Source organism: Protomyctophum bolini (genome assembly GCF_963924005.1).
Source record: "Protomyctophum bolini genome assembly, chromosome: 24".
Taxonomy (NCBI): domain Eukaryota; kingdom Metazoa; phylum Chordata; class Actinopteri; order Myctophiformes; family Myctophidae; genus Protomyctophum; species Protomyctophum bolini.
Genome location: NC_137885.1, coordinates 20212705 through 20227704, shown reverse-complemented (window position 1 = coordinate 20227704; position 15000 = coordinate 20212705). Strand labels below are relative to the sequence as shown.

The 15000-nt window shown below is 41.7% G+C and overlaps 1 protein-coding gene across 2 annotated transcripts in view; it reads left to right on the top strand.

Annotated features, from left to right (window-relative positions):
• Positions 1-8002: 8002 nt before the first annotated feature.
• The window catches only part of runx1 (RUNX family transcription factor 1), a 26960-nt gene continuing 19962 nt past the window's right edge, over positions 8003-15000 (top strand). For both annotated transcript variants that reach the window (XM_080758277.1, XM_080758276.1), the window contains exons 1-3: positions 8003-8657; positions 12378-12529; positions 12920-13030. In XM_080758277.1, the coding sequence (XP_080614403.1) occupies positions 8630-8657; positions 12378-12529; positions 12920-13030 (291 nt within the window). In that variant the 5' untranslated portion in view covers positions 8003-8629. The remainder of the gene's footprint in view (positions 8658-12377; positions 12530-12919; positions 13031-15000) is intronic.

Genomic DNA, 15000 nt, shown 5'->3' with positions numbered 1-15000 from the left:
AGTAGAAATTAGGTCAAATGTCCGCCAAATATGACGTAAAGTTGTGGCAACAGGCATTCTGATTGGCCATATGAGATGATGTACGATGATAAGAGTGAGAACTCTTGAGAACTCACTGCCAATGCCGGGTCACCCTTTGTTTTAAGCTTGGTCCCGGGTATTTCTAGAAGACCTTTGTTGGAGGACCTGAGAGGCATAACATTGGTCTTAGGAGGCAGTAGGTCAGTGTGAAAGCCACACAGATATAATGACATATTAAAAAAAGTTGTGTGAAATACATAACGATCTGATGACTCGCCGACAACTATAAAACTCCTACAGTCTGGAGGGGCCATTACTGTACTAGACACACTCACACACAGATTCACACAGCCTCACATGCACACTTTCTCCCTCTTGACCTCGCAACTTTTAAAAGAGAGCAAAGGAAGGACGGAGGGAACGAAAAAGAAGAAAGGGGAGAGGTTGGGGGGCAGTTGGAGGAGGAAGAGGAGGAGAGAAATCATTTGAGTAGCTAAATGAAATTAGCAGCTTTAAAGAGCCCGGGGGCAGATGGAGAGGCTGTCCCCTGTGGCTATGCAGCGATGGAGGGAGATGTATTAAGCTTGACTGGCTCACACGCCCTCCACCCCATTCCTCCTCCATCTCTCCATCAGCACTTTTCTTTTCTTGTTTTTCTTCTTTTTTCTCTTTTTTTCTTTTTACTAATATGCATGGCGTGATGAAGGGAGGAGGGAATGGAGGAGACAGGAGGGTATAAAAGGACGTGACGGAGGTGTGTATGCAGGTCAAGTCACATCTCGATTCTCTTCTCAGCTTGAGTCCTTTTCTTTTTAGTTTTAGTTTTCCTCTGAACATCTTAGAGGAATTATAAATCTGATCTTGAAGGGGACCTGCGACGAAATTGAGAGATTTTCCGACACCTTCGATGAAGATGATGAAGCCCAACAGGATCCAGTAGTCTTTCTTTTTTCTTTGTTATTTTCTATTCTTTTTCTACATTTGTCCATTGTTTTTCTTCTATCTTTCCTCTCTCTCCTCGGCCTCCCTGGTTGCGAGTGTAAGCTGAACCCAAGACATGAACTCTGGGACTTTTTCCAACTCCAGCCACCTGTCCTGGGCCATGTACCTGATGAGGAAAGGCCGCACTGGAAATGGACTCTTTGGTAAAAGTCCACTTCTTTCTAATCACCTGTCTCCACCAGACGCCATCATTGTCTTCATCACAGTCCACACATTTATCATCATCATCCTCACAAACCATCTGGTGAAAATTTCGTAAAATGTCCATCCTATTGTTGCTTAATTAATTCCTGTTACGGAGCCTGCCGTATAGAGAATCCAAGTACCCTTCAGCAATGCGTGGTGTTTCTTTTTTGTCTTAGTTTGACCTACAGTATGTGGTTTGTGGACATCATGTGTACCATCATCATCATAATCTTCATCGTCAATATAGGCATTTCCACAATATTATCAAACAGCCATAGATGTGGTCTGGCATGTTTAATCCATTGACTCTTACTGAAAGCATACTGTGGTTTCTATAACAAATAGTCTCTATATATAGCCCCAGAAACGGGACGCTAGGGTTCATGTCAAAGGTGCATTTCAAAGCACCGTCTCCAAACAACCTTTTTTGTCCATTTCTTCTTCTTCTTCTCGTTGTTGGTGTCTCAGTAGCTTGGCCCTCTGGTCCTGTGGTTTCACAATCAGCTGGCTTTTTTGCAACGGTCATGTCCTGACCCGGCTGCACAAAGAACAGCTTTGATTACAGTGATAGTGTGATTTTGTAACATGATGGTTCTGCATTATGTACGTGCACTGCAAAAACCATTACCGTGAGGGTCCATTTTTGTTACACTCTCACAATCAACAATCAGGTCAGGCCAGTTGGAGTTGTGCCGGTCTGAAAGGGCCGAGTACGGATGGATGGATGGATGGATGGTGGGGAGCTAGAAAGAAATGAAGCCCAGTCCGCTTTTGTTAGATCGTTGCAGCTGCACCAGCCAGGGAGCTAAGAATAGCACAAGTATTTCTAAGGCACGGCCTTCCCAAGGACCTGCAAAAGTAAACTTTGAATTGTTTTATCCAGAAGGATCCATTCCACTGGACATTCTGTTCTGTGAGGTCTGAACTAACGGTTCTATCCAGCAGCTCCGGTCAGTCCATCTACAGCATCTATACACTAGTGCAGCAGTGAAAAGTAACTATGTACATTTACTAGTACTGCACTTAAGTGCAATTTTGAGGATTTTTTGTATTTTATTCGTGATACTTTATATTTTATACACTACAGAAATATTGTACTTTTTACTAATAATTTTCCTTTTTTTTTTAAATATATTTTTGGACTTTTTATGCCTTTATTGATGGCATAATAGTGGAGAGAGACAGGAAACAGGGACTGGGAATGACACGCAGCTACGGTTATCGGGACTCGAACACGCGACACGCTGTCAGCTATGCGTCTATATGTGGTATATGGCTATATGTGGTATATGGCTATATGCGCCTGGACCACTAGGCCAGCAGGCGCCACAATTTGTCAGCTTTAATTATCAGATTTAGATTATTGATACAAACTCATACATCGTTTAAAGCCACCCAGAAGCAATTTAAGTGATTATTAAATGCAGGCCAACCTTTACCGGCTATAATATTAAAGTTATGAACACATTAATGCATTAGTAATTATAATCCAATAATATGATTGTGTAACTGGACCAATATTCGTTATAATGATAGTTAGATCAACTTTCAGAATTGTGCAGTGTGCCAAACAATACAATGTCTCTGCAAAGCTGTTACTTTTGAGAAAATGAAAAAACAGCCTGTGTTCCATTGGATACAAGCTCTGTTATTACTTTTCATTGGTTCAATATTATATAAAAATCCATACACACACTTAACCAGTGTACAATAGTGTTAAAAAAAATAAAGGAAAAACACTGCCCTGACTTTTCCTTGAATTTGACGGAATATTGACGGTCTGTCTTGAGAGACTACTTTTGTCAAAAGTACACTATCTACTGTACAACAAATGAAGGAATTAATTTTCAAACGTTTTGTATAATGTAATTATTTTATTTATAAGGTTTCTGCCTGACAGCGACAATATAACGTATACACACAGTAAAGTCATCAGGGTTACTTTATCCATTTGTATATTTGAGTCAAAGTTAAATTAACACTAATAATTTGACTGTATTATAGTATTTACTGTGGTCTATTTCCAGCCTCTGAAGAGGGGCTCGTCAATTAGAGGACCATTTGTTATTCAAAACATTTAATTGATTGATCGGCTGATGACAAAGTACCTCCAGCTGATAACATGGATGTGCAGTACTTATATGGCCCGCGCCGCCATGTATCGATAGCTTTGATAGGCGACTGAAGCATTTATTATTGATCAGGGGACACTTTCACCAGGTCACATTACAAACGGCTCTGTGGGAAGGGCTGGCACAGCGAAATGTAAGTCATCTCTCCCTCTCTCTCTCTCTCTCTCTCTCTCTAGCTCCCTCTCTCACTCTCTCCCTCGCTTCTACTCTCATTTTTTGCGCAGCAGTTTCATTATCTAGAGTTTTTATTGTATTGTCTTCATCGTAATATTTTAACCACACGCACATTTTATGTCACAATAAAGGCACGTGGAAAAGAAAACCTAAATTGGACTTCAGCCATGAGCGAGAAAGAATGCATGGTGAATGAAAATCATATTCGTATTATTATTTTACAGCAAGCATGGGTCTGAAGGAGGCTAGCCATGTATAGTAGATATATAATGACACATATATTTCTGCGTCATTCATTACATTAAATATGTTTGCCTACAGTATAAGGTATACCGGTAGTAAAATCCTGTTTTATAATCTACTTTGCCATGCACCAATATAACCTTAAATTAAAGAATAAAACAAAATTAACCAATTAAACGCATCTAAGTTTAAGTGGATCTATAGGTTGGTACACTCCTTTCTTCTCCCTACACCAAGTCTTTGGGAAACCTGGGAAATCCATTGGTCGGCCCAGTCCAGGCCTGGTTCTGGATGAGTGAGTGTCTTTTATGTGAAAGAACGACACTATCTTTTTCGCAGAGCCTGGGAGTCGATGGGCGCTGATGGGGGCGCTTGTTTTACAGCGCTACCTAATACTATAGTAGGAAGTAGAGTGCGCCTGCAGGGCAGGGCTTTCTCACATTCTAACAGAAAAGCCCATTCTGGCGGCCAGCTCGGTGGCGTTCCTCGCTATAGTCATTAGAATCACAATCCACACCTTCTGGTATCGAATCCCACTTCCACTACAATTTTTCCAGAATACGCCCGTACAGTATGTATGCCTTGGGTGTGTAATATTGGGAATTGGGTGGCCTGGTTTTTCATCTTAAAAGAATTGGTCCCCTGAATAAAGGTTTGGGAACCACTGCTCTACACCATATATCTTTGCCGAAATTCGGTGCTCTACAGATCTAGCAGATCTATACAAGCACACAAAACGTCACGACGGATTGTGAGCTTGTAGATCTGCTATTTTCAAATGATTGCCCAATATTGGGGGCGTTAGGGTTCATGTGGTCGTTAGACAATAGTCTGTCTAGAAAGGTCTTGTTCTCCTTAGACAGGATCCAGGCAACTGGCTTCATATCGGATTTTCAAAATAAAAAATATAGGCTTTGTTATGTCATTGTTTTTAAACAGCTTATGCTGGAATTTCCATCAGGATCAATAAAGTATCTAGCTACAGTATCTATTCCCCACCAGCATAGATATTCCAACATGAACCGTGTAAACAACAGGGAATTAAATAATGGAAATGTAAAACAGGGAACTGAAGTAATTTTTACACAAGGGATTTTTTCCCTGTACAATCCGTTGAGGAGAAGATTTGAATAGCTCAGTGCGATATAGCTGCAAGGCCTAGCTACTAACTGGGTCTAAAACCTTCAATGAAAGCTGAACTGTTAGCCAACTGACGAAAAGGTATACAAACGACTTAAAACTAGGGTAAAATGCAGAACATATAGGGCAGGCTATCAGGGAAACAATATATAAATAAATACCTGAAGAGATATTTCTGTGATGAAGTCACTTCAGATCGTGGACATGGTTAAAGAAGGACAGGTCAGTTTCAGGAAGAAGCGCTCGTTACATTTTTTATTACTCCCCTTTGGGGAAACAGAGAGAGGGCGCAGGAGAGATGGAGAGATGGACTGGCATTTATCTAAAGCCCCTCTGACAGCCAGCCAGCCAACCAGCCAGCTCAAATCAAACCCCATGGCTTATTTTTAGAAAAGAGAAAATGTAACAGTTTCATGGAATTTTGTTTGATGGTATACAGCCTGAGCGGGCGGGTACATATACCTATAGTTAGTTGGCCCGGGCATAACTTTGGTGGTTGCCAAGTTTTACACAGATTGATTGATTACTTTGTTTAACTTACTACGGTACTTGTTTATTATTTTATGTGAGAACCATGTCCTTTATGGGTTTCCTTTCTCACCTGCACTTATTTTCTCTTTTAATGTTACCTCTTTGTACTGTATTGTGCAAATAAATAAAACTAATACAGTAGGTGCCAGCCTGCCCTGACATTATTCTATAAATACAGCTGATTTTCCATTTATATTCAACGCTATGATGTCTTTGTAAAAGTTCTGTGTACGTTCAGTAGAAAAAGCTCTATTGAAACTGTATTACACACAGAACAGACCAGCCCTCACTTTCATTCATACACACTATTTGACACCCTCATTATTGCTAATGTACTGCTGAATAGTTATAGGAACATATCTCTGGGCTGGCTTTTATAATAAACAACTAAAGGATATTGTTAAAGTTTGAAATGTAATGTAATGATATCCAGTGGATTGTTTTGATCACTTGACAAAATATAGAGCATTTTCAATAAACTGATACACGCACACACACGCTCACACACACACGCGCACGGACGCACGCACGCACACACACACACACGCACGCACACACACACACACACACACACACACACACACACACACACACACACACACACACACACACACACACACACACACACACACACACACACACAGGATAGTATACTTTGATAGGTCTGCTTTATAACCCAAGAAAGCACTATTGCTTGTTTCCATTGGGGTCGTTCATACTCAATTCATCAGAGTGTTCACTCAATGACAATCTCCGCATAGATGAGCAAATGATACAAGTGAAACCATAATGAAAATGTGAATTTTAACTGATGAAATGGACATTATTAGAGTGGCTTATGGGAAGTGTTCTGTTGTGTGGTCCCATTAGAGTTAGATCACCTGCTGCCCCCTATCGGCAATATATGGTACTGAGAACCTATCATGGTACAGTCTGAGTTGGAGAGAGACTGCATGCGTTTTGATCATCATCATCATCATCATTATATTATACATACATGATACTGTATGCAGTGACGCAGTAGAAGAAGCATGCATTTGTGTCAGATTGTTTTCGCATTCAAATGTGACCGTTTCTGACGGAGGCTAAGTCGTTTTTTTCATGTCATGTGAAAGCAGGGAATCATAGCTTCACATTGACATGGTTGTTCAGTTTGACCTACCAGGTTTTAGAGATAATGGCTTATAGAGTAGGCCTAATGTCTTTCAGAAAACAGCGAGTTGAGAAAACAAGTTTGGAAGGTCCACCCTAACATTACACCTAGCTACATTTATTTCATATTTACATGTCAATTTCAGCTCTGACATATTTCAGACATGCTAGTATGTGAAGAGTCTGCCTGTGCTATTAACTCATTTTGGATAAAATTTTCGCCTCCTAAAAAAAAACAGACAATCGTACCTCTACCTCCCCTCTGTCCTCTTCTCTATCTGTGTGGGAACATAAAGGTATGATTGTCTTGTAAAACTAGTAGCAGAAGTTAAATGACTGAATGTAAAATGAAAACGTGATGTTTCAAGTTATGTCTGCTGGCATTAATGACAACTTCGACTCTGTCTGTCTGTCTGTCTGTCTGTCTGTCTGTGTCTGTCTGTCTGTCTGTCTGTCTGTCTGTCTGTCTGTCTGTCTGTCTGTCTGTCTGTCTGTCTGTCTGTCTGTCTGTCTGTCTGTCTGTCTGTCTGTCGGTTCATCCAGAATGCTAGACATCATAATGTGATGATGATGAATTGATGATGATGGGAACATTGTCACGTCATCACATCCAGCAAACACGCAGTCATGACAGTGACTAACACCACCAGAAAACTCCTGCATGCATGCAGGGTCCGGAAAAGAGTGAGTGAAAGAAAGAAAGAAAGAAAGAAAGGAAGGAAGGAAATAATTCAGATGGACAGAAAATGAAACAGCATGTCTTTCTTTCTTTCTTTCTTTCCTTTTTCTTCTTTCCTTTGGTTTTGGCTATTGGCTTCCCTCTATACGTTTTTATTGCATTGTTTTCTTCATATTTTCCTCTCTCCTCTCCTCGTGTTGTCTCTGGCTGTGAAACCACAATCCCAGAAACGAGACCACCAGCGGTCCAGCAGTCCTAGTGCTGGAATTCCATTCACACTCCTCTCTCTCTCTCTCTCTCTCTCTCTCTCTCTCTCTCTCTCTCTCTCTCTCTCTCTCTTTCTCTCTCTTTCTCTCTCAGAGTCTCTCTCTCTTTCCCCATCCCTCCCTCTCTCTCTCTCTCTCTCTCTCTCTCTCTCTCTCTCTCTCTCTCTCTCTCTCTCTCTCTCACTCTCTCTTTCTCTCTCAGAGTCTCTCTCTCTTTCCCCATCCCTCCCTCCCTCCCCCTCTCTCTGCGCTTCTTCCTCGTCGTCCCGCCCCCTAGACGAGCGGACGCGACGCTGATTGGTTAGACCCCCGCATGGCGTCCCGCCCCGGCCGGCCTCTCATTGGCGCAGGCCTGTTTCCAAATGTAAAATCTCGCAGCCAATGCGGTTCATTCCAACGCGGCCAGTGCCGGTAAAAGGCTGTCTCGCAGACCGGACGTCCATTCATCTCCAGAGAGACACACACGCATTATCATAATACATATACAGACACAGTTATGAGCTAATGTGGGGAACACACGCAGAATGATGTGGTAACACAACACAAGTTGTCGCGCTGAGCTTCCTCTTTATAGAAAATGCATTTTCCTTCCACTTTTCTGTTGCCATCTCTTTCCGTATCGCAACAACGGCACGTTCTTTCTCGACGCGCAGTGATGAAACACCCGAGAGACGTTTAGAGAGAATATATATTTAAAAAAACAAAGTCCCGAATGATCCCGTGTGTGAAGCTTTTAAAAAGGTGGCCTGCAGCCAGCTGCTTCTGATTGAGTCCTCGGGGGAGGTGGAGTTGAGGTGGTTTTGCGGTGTCTTTTTTTTTAAAGCGGGTGAATGTCGGTGTTTAACGGGACGAACTGAGAGAGAGAGAGACGCGCCGCGGGACCGTTCCTGCGCTCCGCTCCGGACCTCCGAATGACGCTCAACAACAGTTCACGAGTTGAGGAGTCCACAACTGCTGCTGCTGCACACCAGAGATTTACTGTCAAATAATAACCGAGAAACAAATACAAAAGAAGAGTTAGAAGACCCAGCGGACCGACCGGCTGTTTGAGACTCTCCAATCAACTTTATTTTCCAAGGAAACTATAACTATAAGGCTTACAAATGGTGTTTCTGTGGGACGCAAAATACGGTAGGCTACTATTATTATTATTATTATTATTATTATGTAGTCTAGTCGTATATTTTTTACATTGAAAGGACTCATCGCAAACGCAGACTAAACATGTGTCGCCATAAAAAAGTAAAACGCTTGTGAAATATTTAGTTTTACATTCTTTCGGAGCATGATGCGATGCGACTCAATATAACTCATGATGACGAATCATCATATCATGATTCATAAGTGGAGGTAGTGTGGGGATGGAACGGTTCAAATGTCCTAATAAAATGTAAATATACTGTATATGAGAAGAGGCTGCCCTCCACTCAATTTAGAGCCGTTTCAAATGAATCAACTATTTTGCTACCAAGGAGAGAAAGAGCGAAGGATAAGGATTGACATTCCGTCAGGTCAGGGACTTCTTAGGTAAAACATAAAACGTATATGGGAGAAAATTGGTTGCCTGAATATATAGGTATATGTAGGTATATAGGCTATACTGTTAATTGGGATTGAGTAAACTATATGTTTTCTCGACTTTGAGGAGATGGAGTCTGTGCGTGGGTGCGTGCCGTGGCCGTGCAGGTTAAGCCAGTCAGTTTCCTTATTGTGTGGTTAAGATTTGATGGCCAACGTGTGGTTCAGTCTTTTGCTGCTGCCGTGGGTATAACCTTTTACATCTGGCTGCTATAGATGTGGTCGTGAGATTGCGGTGCAGTTTATACACAGTTGTGATGACTGCATGTGCGGTGTGTGTGTGTGTGTGTGTGGCAGTTAATTTGTTGTTCTCTTTATTAACGTTTTATAAACGTTGATAGAACTTCCCCATCAACTAGTTATATCTCTCTCTCTCACACACACACACACACACACACACACACACACACACACACACACACACACGCATACATGTGTTACTTTTAATCTGCATGTTAGACCTGCCTCTATGTTAAATGGGCATTTAAGTATAGGCTAAATATATATTCATCTGCAAAACTATGAAACTCTACTTCTTAAAATAATACCAATTGTCTCTGACTGTGACTGCAGCCCGGTGTTGACTTTAAATGGCTCAGATCATATCTGACAAAAATAATGAATCGATAGGAAACATAATCCCCATAAGCAATAATCCTCCTGTTTATATCCGTGCAGTTCCTTCCTGACCTCACCGTTTCCACTTTCTTGTCTCCAGCATTGACACATAGTCCATGGGCTACTTGTATACGTATTGACAGGTTCAAATGATACAGATCAGGGGTGGGCAACTTGGAGAGGACCACTATATTTACAGTATACAGTGACTCCAGAGGGCCACATTGCATATTACGGTCGTAGCAAAAATAACTGATCTACAAGCTCACTACTGCGACGCGTTTTGACCTTGTAGATCAGCAATTTTTTGCTACATTTGAATTTAAATCCTGAAATTTTTGTTGCTATTTTGGAATTGGAATCTTGAAAAGTATTTTAGACTGAAGTAATTAAAGCGGGTCATGTTTGCATGATTGGAATGATAACAGAAATTAAATAAATGCTATATCAGCATTCCAATATTAACCTGAGGGCTGCATTAAGTGAAGGTGGGGGCCGCATGTGGCCCCTGGGCCGCAAGTTGCCCATGTATAATAGAGATAATTGGTTGTTTCCGAGCTATTATGTTTGATTTGAATTGTAATGACAAAATCTGGAACGGGCGAAACCTGTGGCTAATGTGATTTGAAAATTGTAAGTCAGAGACAGTGAAACAGCACATGTAGTTTAACCTCGGAGCACCGTAGCGTCTCAACCAGTTTAATAGCACATGCTTTGTCACATTAGTCTCTCTCTCTCTCTATTGTAACATTTAATAACAACATTTCTTAAAAATGTGTTAGCCCATTAAAACCGGCAGGAAAGCATCATGTGTATTTTTTATTTTTGCGTTGGCTAATCAAAAATAGCAGATGCACGAGCCCGCAAGCGCGTCACTTCGTGCTTGTACATTTTTTAACATTTGTGTACAAATCTTGCAAGTGTGAGAACTACTGATTTAGAAGGCATTCGTAGAATCGGCCTCGGGTCCCAATGAGTTAGAACACACCCATATCCTCTTTTGCTGTGAAAGGGGCTCAAGAGTTGTGACACTTAAAGATCAGATGTTGTAAATCCAGTGAGTTTGCAATGATCATTGCGGCTCCTGACAGTATACAGAGCAACAACCGTGTTGGGTTTAGGAGTGTAAAAGCACTCCAAACCGCCACCATGCCGCATCGATTGTGGCTTGGCTGACTGACAGGCCGGCCGTCAACCTGAGGGAAACGGACAGACGGTCAAATAGGCCCACCGACTGACTGACTGACAGAGAGTGATTATGAAATAGACAGACAAATACAACCACAGACTGACTGACACAGAGTCATTACAACAGACAACAAAGACACATACAGTATACCCGCAGACTGACAGAGTTATTATACAGACAGACGCACGCACACACACACACACACACACACACACACACAATCCACACACACACTCACACAGACATAGCCTTTAGGCAAATATAAGCGCACACAGTGAGGTGGGAACTGGCAGACATGACAGACAGATGCACAGAAAGATTGGAGACATTGGCAGACAGAGACAGACAGACAGACCGTGAAATCATGTGGTGGTCTCTTTATTATATTCGGTTTCCCATGCTTTGATACGCTTCCTCTTTTAGCCTACATTGACCTCCCTTATGGTCATTTGATCGTATGTTGTGATGTCATTATATGTCTGTCTTAACCTCAATGTGGTTTCCCACTGTCTGTTAAAGTGCATTGGGGTTGATTTCCCTTTGGCCCGAAGAGGGAGAGAAATAGTAGGCGCGGTTTGATTTGGATTCAGTGAAAAATAACTTGTGCGGTCAGGCCACGTTTGTAGAAGAATAGTTCATATTATTGAAGTTAATTGAATGTGATGTTCTTCATGGGCATGGGGATTTTTTAAAGAAATGGACACACCACACATGTGTGGTAGAATTGTACACGTTCTGTGTCACGAACACACTTTGGTTCATACATACACACACACACACACACACACACACACACACACACACACACACACACACACACACACACACACACACACACACACACACACACACACACACACACACACAAACATCCAATGTGAGTGCATGCAGTGGTGGAAAGTAACTAAGTACATTTACTAAGTAGGCTACTGTACTTAAGTACAATTTTGATGTATTTCCAATTTCCAATACTTTTACTTCTATACTCCACTACATCTCGGATCCAAATATTGTACGTTTACTCCACTACAATTATTTGAAAACTTTAGTTATACATTTCGCACATACGTTATGCCCTTCAGCCTGATATTCTTTTCGGCCATTTGAAAATAGCAGATCTACAAGCTCACAGTGCATCACAATGCAACTCATTGTGAGCTTGTATATCTGCTATTTTCAAAAGATGTTTATACATTTGAAAAACGTGAAATGGGACATTCTGCATGTATAATGAGTATACTTTTACTTTTGGCACTTTAAGTACATGGTGCAAGTATACTTTTGATTACAGGACTTTCACTTGTAATAGAGTAGGCCTACAGTATGGCATGGCAGTTCTTAAGTTTATAGCCTCGCGGTTACCAGGCTTTTATTTTCGTTCGCATTCGAGTACGTTTATACTGTATTCAGGTCAGTTTCAATATCTCTCTCTCTCTCTCTCTCTCTCTCTCTCTCTCTCTCCACAGACCCGGCCCCGGGTCGTCGGTTCACCCCCCCGTCCACCACCCTCTCGTCCGGGGGTAAGATGGCCGAGGGGCTGCCCCTGGGCGCCCAGGAGGCGGGAGCTGGCGCCGCCCTGGTGGGGAAGCTGCGCATGGCCGACCATGGCATGGTGGAGGTACAATAATACTGTGCAAATCAGGAATTAATATTATATGTGTAAACTGTTTTAATATAGTTTTTAATCTAATCTATTGATAATGTATAATTTATAATACAATAATATAATATTATTTAATCAACAGCGATTATAGATCAACAATATTACTTTAACTTCCTATTATGTATAATAGCCTAAATGCTACTGCATGAAATAAGAACAACACATTTACTATCTTGATTCATGATCACTCATGAGATATTACAACACAGGACATTTGCAAGCCTTAATTAGGAAATAGAAAGTAACGAACGTGTGTGTGTGTGTGTGTGTGTGTGTGTGTGTGTGTGTGTGTGTGTGTGTGTGTGCGCGTCCGTGCGTGCGTGTGTGCGTGCGTGTGTCTTCCAGGTGATATCGGACCATCCGGGGGAGCTGGTCAGAACAGACAGTCCCAACTTCCTGTGCTCCGTTCTACCCACGCACTGGAGGTGCAACAAGACCCTGCCCATCGCCTTTAAGGTGCGGCACGTGTGTGTGTGTGTGTGTGTGTGTGTGTGTGTGTGTGTGTGTGTGTGTGTGTGTGTGTGGGGTGTGTGTGTGTGTGTGTGCGTGCGTGCGTGCGTGCGCGCGTGCGTGCGTGTGTGTGCATGCGTGTATACGACATATTTGATATACAGGCTCTCAACGTGTCGTCTATTTTCGTGGGGCTTAAGTGGTGACTCATTTTTTGCCACCCACTATTTCTTTCTGAAATGATGCCTCAGCGGTATTGTTTGTGTCGTCTTTCACAAAACCACAAACAGACGGATCAAATCATGACTACAGTATCATTAATCATAAATGTCATATTGTGAACCGTCGCTTGATTGTAAAAGTTGATTGAAGTGACACTCTTTGGGCTGAAATACACTAACTGGATAATTTTAAGGTCATTCTTGGATTGATTATGATTGTGATTATGATCCTTCATTAATCCTTTAATTAATGAATCATGTGGTTGTTTTTTACGCTTATAAAGTGCAACAGGAAGTGGAAGCTAGAGAGAGAGAGGAAGTCATCAACCGTCGACCACACAGTGAAACATGCAGTGTTTCAAAATGTTACATTTATATACAGTACACTCAGAATCACATTAGTATGTGGGCGTTCATTAGTCTTGTTTGATAAAAAATTTGTGGTTTGTGAATCTGTGGTTTGGAAGCCTTCTTTTAAAGGGGTTGCTGATTTCCTCATGGTACACCGTGAATGTGATGCAACTATTACAATTAACGAATGGCTGTGTCAATACTGTCCATATGCTGCCCTACAAAGCCAATAAAGTACAGTAACTACAGGAAACATTGACTGATATTGGGTTTAAAAGTGTCAAATGGTCAGCCAAATGAGATACCAGCAAAATAAGTGATATTACAATGTAAATATTTTCTTGGGGTAATTGTTAAGTATCCCCCAAAATCACGAAGGCTAATTTGACCTTTGGGATACATCAAATAAGTCGGTGTGTCCAAACACACCCATAATAATTTGATTTGTTGCAGAATTTGCAATGGTTCATTTTTTTATATCTGAGTTGAACCTGCAAATCTGGAAAACACAGGGTTTCAACGCCCGGGTTAGATGAGATTAGAAAAGAAAAAATAAATCTAATGTTGTTCTTCAACGCTGAGGAGGAGTAAACACAGTGATTGCAGTAGAGCATGACACAGAGAAAGCTGGAACTGCACGAAGAATCATTTACTAGTTTCAACAAACAAAAATGGACCAAATCTCAAATCTGGAAGAAAGATTATAATACTGTAGTGTGTGAAATACATGTGCATTCTACCCTCTCCGTTCACACATTCTCTGGATGTGTGTCCATGGGACAGCTGTGATTGTCCAAGTATATGACTAATGTTCACGAAGGATAAGTGTCTGCACGTGGCTCCTTTTTTTTATCGGCAACACAACAAACCAAACCATGTTTTTCTCATGTTTCTTTCTGCCTTGTCAGCGAGTGCATCTTTTCTGTTGCGACAGTTGGTTATTATCAATAAACACGGCTGTCTTGTCATATATCTGCACGCAGAGCTGTCTGAGGCATAGCGTCTTGGTCGGTATCGATGCGTGTGTGAGTGTGTGTGTGTGTGTGTTATGGGTGGCTTTCATGCACTTTGGGACAAAATGCATTTGCAGAAAAGTAGCTTTTAGCAGCAGCACACAAAATTGATTGATTGAGTTGCATGCATTAGCGTGCTGCTGGTGCATGTGTGTGTGTGTGCGTGTGCGTGCGCACGTGTGTCTATGTATGAGAGAGAGAGAGAGAGAGTTATGGATCATTATGGGGTGTCATGAGCGGATGTCACTGCCTTTTACTGATAATGGATGATGGTTGGAGACGCACACACATGCACACACACACACACACACACACACACACACACACACACACACACACACACACACGCATGCTGCAATTGCAAGCAGTATACAGTACAGTATTTTCTGAA